Raw genomic sequence first — 8,574 nt, forward strand, 5'->3', positions numbered from 1 at the left:
TCCCAGTGAATTCAGAGACCCCTTCAATTGACCTGAACACAAGTTGCATTAATAATAAGTTGTTCTTATTTTATTTATAAATAAAGTCCTCTCCATCTAGGATTGATAGTCAATACTGACATCAAAAAACATCCTCTTACCACAAGGAGATTAGTTCAAACAGAAAGGACTGACAGGGGAAATAATGGCCAGGAAAGGCAAAAAAAAGAGGATGGCATCCAAGCGTGACTATTATAAAAACTACTTTAAAAAATAAAGATCTGGTATTTTTTGGAGATGAGAGATAAGAAGGAGACCTATAGCAGACTTTACCTGAAAGAATTTAACCCTCTAATATTCACTGTAACAAGACACAAATATACTAAGGCAATATTCTGCAATAATGAATGATTTATAAATTCAGAAACCTGTCAGGAAGAAGCTGAATTAGTGTTTAGTTTTAAACACTTATATACACACCCATTCTATACTCCTAGTGTGGGACTTTAGTAGGTTTGTTCTTAGTACCCTATTTGCAATTCATATTCCAGATTTATTTAGAAATATAAGTTTTGACATATGGTTTCAGATCATTAGTCCTACTGTTGGATTCCAGTTGGTCTGTTGTTCTAGTTTCCTTTGAAGAATCTGGTAACTTCCCAGGCCTCATTTCCCAACTGTGAGCACCGCATATGCAATGGCAGGAGGAAGGGGGGTGTTCCTGTTGCATATGACAAGCTGTCATTAAGCATGCTACCAAATAACACTTTCTTGCCTATTTCGCAATTGCTGGTTGTATTTTTGTACCCATTTATCTTTCAATATGTGCAATGAATAACTGTGACATCACTGGCATTTGGTGTTGCATATATATCTAGCTATTTGCCTTGGTTCCCATAGTTACTCTTCCTTGTTTTCTTTTAACATAATCAACTTAATGTTACATTCTACTAATTAGTTTCTTAATGGATATTACACCCATTTCATACAATTGAGAACCTCCTGAATTTAAATCCTGTGACTGATTCCAGAACAATTATATTTATGTTTCACACAGAACACTGATAGAAAGTATAATTAATTATCCCCTATTTTATACTTGAGAAACTGCAACATGAAGAGCTGAAGTGACTTGCCCAGTCTTGTTACACAAGAGGTGAACATCAGAGCCAAAAACCCTGTGAATGGTGGCAGTGAAACTGTCTCCCCACTGCTTAAACCCTTAGGTTCTGATCTTATTTCAGATGAGTTCATTGACAGTGCCAACAAAGAGGCAATTAGTTCAGCATGTAGTTTCACAAAAAAAAGCTTCCATCATAATTGTCACTAGGACCACAACATGGGTTATTTGAAGGCCAACTGACTGACTACATGATCACTACAGAATCCGGAGAGAGGAACATCTTTGCAATTACAACCCACTGTGGTATATAGTCTTCAAAAAAAATATTCATGTTGTTCCCTAAACAACTATGTGCAAAATATAGGTAACTATAGGCAAAATCAGTTTAGTCAGTTTAGTTGTAAAATAGAAGAGTTCCATCATCCAGTTTTATTTAACATCCTTCTTCATCCCATCTTGCTTACACACTTACAAAACACCATCCTTGAAACAAAATCTAGCCTGCCTAGCAATCAAGAATATCCAGTGCATTTCTCATGGAATCAGACAACCAGTACTTGGTTAGGAACATAAACACAATTCTAAAGGCAGCAGTATAAAATTAAATATACATTTCAGAACTTTATCACTTCTCAATGACCCTTGTTGCTTTTATGAAGTAGTTCTTCCAACAGGACAAAATGAATCACTTTAAGAAGTATCTGGCATAAAATGCAGCAAAAATATCTCTGTAAGGAGTCTCAGAACAGGATTTGGTCTTTGGTATATGACACAGTTGACGAACGGTAGGTGAGCGCAGCAACAGATTGTGCAACAGTCCCATGAAGCTGGAGGACAACCAATACAAAGCCATAGACTGTAATGAGAGAATAACATATTCAACAACCCAAAGTGCAATAAAAGCACTGAAATTCCAACAACACTTCAAACTACAACTATTGATTATTCTTTTTTAGAGCAACCCTCCTAAATATAGCAACCTTCCTAAATATACCTTATATTTAACAGCTATGGCTTCCATTCCAAACACACTTTTGTTTAAAAACCCTCTGTAAAAAGGTGATGATTTATGAGACCAACCATTAAGGTTCAATAGGGACAAATGCAAAGTCCTGCACTTAGAATGGAACGATCCTATGCACCACTACGAGCTGGGGACGAACTGGCTAAGTAGCACCTCTGCAGAGAAAGACCTGGGGGTTATAGTGGACAAAAAGCTGAATGTGAGCCAACAGTGTGCCCTTGTGAAGAAGGCCAACAGCATATTGGGTTACATTAGTAAGAGAGTGTTGCCAGCAGATCAAGGGAAGTGATTCTTCCCCTCTATTCAGCACTAGTGAGGCCACATCTGGAATACTCTGTCCAGTTTTGACCCTTCTCCCCTCACACACAGTACAGAAAACATAACAGACAAATTGGAGAGAGGCCAACTAAAATGGTTAGAGAGCTGGGGGATGTGCCCTTATGAGGAGAGGCCAAGGGAACTATTCTCAGAGGTGGCAGATCACAGAACAAGGAGCAATGGTATCAAGTTGCAGCAAAGGAAGTTTAGGTTAGATATTAGGAAACACTCTCTCACTAGGAAGGTAGTAGTAAAGCACTGGAACAGGTTACCCAGGGAAGCTGTGGAATCTCCATCCTTGAAGGTTTTTAAGATCCAGCTAGACAAAGCCTTGGCTGGGATGATCTAGTTGGGGCTGGTTCTGCTTTGAGCAGAGGTTTGAACTGGATGACTTCCTGAGGTCCCTTCCAACCCTAATTTTCTGATTCTATGATTAAAAAAAAATGAAATGCACTTTCCCTCTGGATCTCCTGTTCTGTCTTTTCTAGGTCTGTTTTGTGGATTGTGAGCTGCTTGGCATAAGTTACTGGTTATTTTATATCTTACAAGTACTGACCACTTCCTAAGTATGTAACAATAAATAACTTGTAATGAGCTTAAGACATCACATTGTATGTATTAGAAGAAAATAAAATACCAGCATTTCTATATAGAATATATTAGGCTACGGATCCTACATGCAATATTCCTTGAACACAGTTCAATATAGAACATGCATTTGTATTGCACATTGAACACCATGAACCATCAAGTGTGGCCAGCAGTTACAAGCTGCTGCAGAGTCCCTGGTGCAATACACTAGGGTGGCCGAATCTCTGAATCAAACCTGAGGACCCTTTAATCTCTCCAAATTGAATCAGAACCCTCTGTGCGATGCTCCCTGCGCCCCAGCATTGCAGCGATCATGAGCCATGCTGGTACCACAAGGTATGTAGAAAAAACCTTTAAAGCCGTGCCTATGTCTGAATCACTGGTTCTCTGAATCAGCATCTAATCTTCAGATTTGGATTTGGCTGAATCGAATCAGGGACAGTGATTCAAATCAATAAACTGAATCAACTGTCCCCAATTCGGGCTGAATCCAAATTGAAATTGAATAGGGCCTGCTTCGCACACCCCTACAATACACATCATTATGGTTCTGTACTTACTGAAGGGACAGAAGCAGCAATAGGGATCATTAATACAGACACCCCTCGACTCAAGTTGGTAGCCAACTTCTGGAGCCTGGATAGCTCATGGTTTCTAAAAGAAAAGATCTGAGGAGATAGATGGGAAGAAAGATTTTTTTTAAATATTGAAAACTAGAGTTGATTTATCAATGTTAAATGTTTTTCAACCATGTATTCTGTTCACAAATATTATTTTCAATCACTGGGGTGTTCCAATCAAGTACATTTAAAAACATTAATAAATTATTCCCTCTAATCCCTTTGGTTTCTTACAGACACTACTCAGTATTTTTCTAGCCAATTTTGTATCAGTCATTCTTCTAAAACATCTGCAGAGAATATCACTTCACAGAATAAGTTTTTGAACATTAAGTGAGCTTCTAACACCTGGTCTTCAAGCACAGTCCTCTGAGAAGACTGTTAAAAGGCACAGCTAATCATCCTCAAACAGTTTGATAAATAACTGGAAAAAACACAGAAGGTGAACAGTCAAACTTTGACTATCATTCTTCAAGAAATTTGTAAGCCAAATTACTTGGGAAAATATAAAATAGAGCATAAATGAAATCTAGGTGGATGATGGAAATGAGAAAGACGGAGAGAGATGCTCAGTATCTTAAAAGGTAACAAGAATGTGTGGAATTTTAAAAGAACATGAAGTCAGGCCTCCTCTCTATGTAGTTTGTATTTTCCAATTCATGTGTTTACATTTTTTTGGAAGAAAATGAAGAATTGATCAACAAGAATGTGTGATGAAGTTAATTTAAAAGTATGAAATATCCTTCTTTCCCCTTATTATTTTATTTTCTGCTTAATTTGCTCCCTTCACAAAAAAACCAAAACTTGTGACTTAGTTGAAAATGCCAGGAAAGAGACCATGGACTTTTGCATATAATTCATTAATATACCCAAAATTTAGGTGTATGTGTAATTAATTATTAAAAACCCCACAAAATACAAGGAGCAAAGTAGGTTCTTGTTTTTTTAAAAACATTCTTTCATACATACATTCTAAAATTCTATGTACACTGCAACTCTTTTACTAGTTTTAGCTCCAAAATACAAACAAAAGACCGATCTCTTTACAATCTGTTTTTAGTGGGGCTGTAACCTCTCTTATGACACTAAGTACTCGCAAAGCTGGGACTGTAGTTTTTTTAGACCCCTGCCAGATGTGCAGGATCAGCTTCAGGGCTCCCAGCCATAGGGTGACATGGTGTACCCCCATGGTGGGAGCCTGGATTGGCTGACAGGGCCCCCAGCTGCAGGATCTTGTTACCTGCTGGTGCAGATGGAGCCTGAGAGCATGATCCTAGGCACTCCCTGCATGGGCAATAAGGTGTGATAGGGTTTGAAGTGCGTGTGCATGGCAGGAGGCATGGTTGTGGGATCAAACATCAGATCCCATCACACCTTATTGCCCGTGCAGTGGGAGCTAAGGATCATGATCCTGCCCGCCCCTTCCCCCCTGCCAGCACCAGCAAGCGGCAAACTCCTGCAGTTGGGAGCCCCATCAGCTGATCCAGCTCCCAGCCACAGGGGCACACCATGTGCCCCAGAGGCTGAGAGCCTATAGCTGATAGGGCTCCCAGCCTTGGGGTCACCATGCAGTCCTACAGCTGAGAGACCTGCAGCTGATTTGGGCTCTTAACCACAAGGGTGCACCATGTGGCCCTGCAGTTGGAAGCCCTACTGCTGGTGTGGACTCTCAACCCTGGGTGCACATGGTGGGATCAGCTGCAGGGCTACAAGCCACAGAGGCACATGGCAAGCCCCTGCAGCAGGGAGCCCAGATCAGCACATGGTGCTCCCAGCCACAGGAGTACATGGTGAACCCCATTAGCTGTAAGCTCCCAGCTTCTAGTGTGCATGGTGCACTGGGAGCCCAGTGAGCTGACAGGGCTCTCAGCTTCAGGGGTGGACCTGGCCACACACTGAATTATTGGTGTCAGAGAAACCAGCCTCAAAGTTAGCACACATTTTCTCTGGAATAATTTTGTGGCTTATTCCTTGTTTTATGATGCCATTAATTGTTTTAATGTGTGACCAGCTTATAACTTAAAGATGCAACTAACTGGTTAGTCACGACTTAAGTGGCAAGGGCCTTAGGTGCAGAAGCAAACTCTTTTTTGCTACATAAGAAATTTCAGCCACTTAAAGACTGTGGACCATATCTGCATAAATGTAGAAAGTATACGACACTTGCTTACTTGGAAAATGGATTCATCTCAGCATTTACTGTCTGAACTGACAAAGAAACAAAAGAACCCCTACATCATCTCCTCATCGAATGTCACAATCCCTCTGCTTTCATACTTTAACAACATGCCACTTTTTTTCCCTATTTTTTAAACTTAAAACTTTAATTTACTTTTTATCAAAGCTTGCTGCTCCTTTAAAACAGGGGTACTCAGTCTCTGGCTCTGTAGAGGCATGACATCCAGCCTGCTGGTCTCACGGGTTGGAAACTTGACAACAGGGAGCAGTGGAAGCTTCATGCAGCCAGATCTAGCTTTGCCTGGGCCACTGCCTATGCAGCAGGATGAGGGGCAGGCTGCCAACGTGTCAAGACTGGGCCAAGCCATTTCTCCCCGTCCACAGGCCTGGATCAGGCCTGCTTCCCCCCACTCCCTTCTTCCCAACAAATCCAGATTGGAGCTGCTCTGCCCTGCCCCCAGCAGACACAGCTAGATCCAGCCTGCAGAGGGAACTGGTACCACCCATCCTGCACACACGGCAAAAAGTTTGGGCACCACTTGCTTCAGAATCACAATTATTATATATGTAGCCATCATTTGTGGTGCATTAAAAGTAGTGTCCTAGCGATCTACTAAGGAAAAGCAAGCCAAAAATAAATGCAGCCCCCAGGACTGTTATTTATGCACCAAAATTTATCCTAAGTTATAGCATTGTCAGAGTAATAAATGGGAGTAGGCTACTTAGTCTTCTCACAGGAGATACTGTAGAGTGACGATTAAACTTCAGTAAGGTTGACCTACTAAAAATCAGTATCCAAAATGACATACCAGAGTTTAATCAGCATTTGCTCCACACAGAGCCAGTATTCACACCCCTGAAATATACTGTAGAAGGGAAAACTGTAGTTGTTCTGTATCAGTTTATAATTCAAAATGGCCATAGTATATCCATATTTTATAAAGACAGCCCTGAATGATTCCTAATCATGCAGAAAAGAACATACTTTTATACCTGTCCAACCTTTATCATCAACATACCTCCACTATTAACAAATTGAGGATCCCAAGCACGACTGGCAAAATCCATGTAGAATCTGGTACAGTGAGGTCTGTAAACCACAGAATTCCACCTGAACAAAACTGTTTCTGAACTGTGAAGTTAATTAAAAAAAAAATTATACACACACACACACACGTACATCAATCAATGCATCACTCTCACCATAACATCAGTTTAAATTGGGCAGAATTCTGCTTTTAAAATTGGCTCTACAAGTGAACATTTCTGTACTATTTGTGACAATACATTGGTTAGTAACAATTGGTAACTAACAATCTTCCTGTCTTTCCCTTAGACGTAGAGGAGGGAATACCTATATGAGATTTATGCATTTCAAGAAGAAAAGCTCCTTCTTATGATGAGTAATAGTATGAACTTACAAGCAAGCTGTATATTAATAATCGTATGCGTTTCTGGACATTTGACACGTGTACACATAAATAAACAGACTGAAAAACAACCTACATATAATCCACTAAATGCCATAAAGGAACTATACAATTCAAAGAACTTCAAAGGGTGAATTTAAAAATTAACCCATTCTTATAACATATCTATTGCAAATATACTCTGAAAAAGTAACTTACTAGTTTCACCTTGTTTACATACTGAATACTGTTAAAGCAAAGCATTTAAAGAGACTTTTAAATTAAATCATTGCACTTACGGGCACAGCCTGCCAACTGAATGACATAAGGAAATATAAAAGTAAGAGCTAACTGGCTGACAAGGATTGAAACAGGCAAATAATAACAAGTAACTTGCTCTGAATCAATTTTTTCATTAACAAAATACATTTTGTAATAGTAGAAAACCGACTCTCTTAAAAATGAATATGCTACACATTAATGGGCTAAATATCATATTACTGAGCTCTATAATATATAGCTTTTAAAGTCTAAAGTGCCAAAAAGGGCATAAGTATTTTAAAGCTATGCCCACTTAAGTATAAAAAAGGGGTAACATTAAAACACCACGTGCATGAATTAATACAGGAACCAGCACTGACCATGTATTTCTTACATTATAGATATCATGGGACTTAATCAATATGGGCATATTGATCTGTTTTCTGTAGATCTGTTTTTTGTCCAACATTGGATCGGCATCAATATAAAGAAAATTTACTTGATCGGAAATTGTCCATATCAGGCCAATAATTTGGCCGATAAATGGCCCATGCACACGCGTAGCTGTTCAGTGCAGGAGACAGTGAGAAGCACAGACCAGCAGCGTGGAGCTGCCTCCAGCTGGTAAGTCTGGTGTGATGGACAGGGAGGGAGGAGGGAAGAGGCTGGGGGGGGCAGATTAAGGCCCCTGTGGGGAGGGAGGCGTAGGGCTGGGGCAAGCACTGCCCAGCTAGGGCAAGGTGGGTATGGCATGGAGCTATGGCTCATCCAGGGAGTGAGGGGGAGAAGGGCAGCTCCTGCTGCTGCACACCACTTGGCTAGGAGACACTGGTCTGGCACTTGTCTGCTCGTGCAGTGGCTCCCACCACTGCTCCCACTGCTTGTCCCCCTAGGCAGTGTGTGCCCCTGGATCTGCACAGGGAGGGCTGGGGCTGTGCTGAGAAGGGGCTACAGCGAATTTGTGGCTGCAGTCCTCTCCTCCCCCCATAGCCCCGTCTCAGAGCAGCCTCACCCCACCAGGAAGAGCTTGGTGCAGCCCTAGCTCCAGCCTGTGCAGATCCAGGGACACAC

General features: G+C 40.9%; 1 protein-coding gene across 1 annotated transcript in view; it reads right to left on the bottom strand.

The window, feature by feature from the left end:
- Positions 1-472: 472 nt before the first annotated feature.
- LOC109309309 (mitochondrial inner membrane protein COX18) overlaps positions 473-8,574 on the bottom strand; it is a 12,115-nt gene continuing 4,013 nt past the window's right edge. The window contains exons 5-7 of the mRNA XM_019533973.1: positions 6,853-6,965; positions 3,596-3,703; positions 473-1,958 (exon numbers count right to left, since the gene is read on the bottom strand). Of these exons, the coding sequence (XP_019389518.1) occupies positions 1,788-1,958; positions 3,596-3,703; positions 6,853-6,965 (392 nt within the window). The 3' untranslated portion in view covers positions 473-1,787. The remainder of the gene's footprint in view (positions 1,959-3,595; positions 3,704-6,852; positions 6,966-8,574) is intronic.

This window comes from Crocodylus porosus, unplaced genomic scaffold (genome assembly GCF_001723895.1).
Source record: "Crocodylus porosus isolate Cpor-Errol unplaced genomic scaffold, CroPor_comp1, whole genome shotgun sequence".
NCBI lineage: Eukaryota > Metazoa > Chordata > Crocodylia > Crocodylidae > Crocodylus > Crocodylus porosus.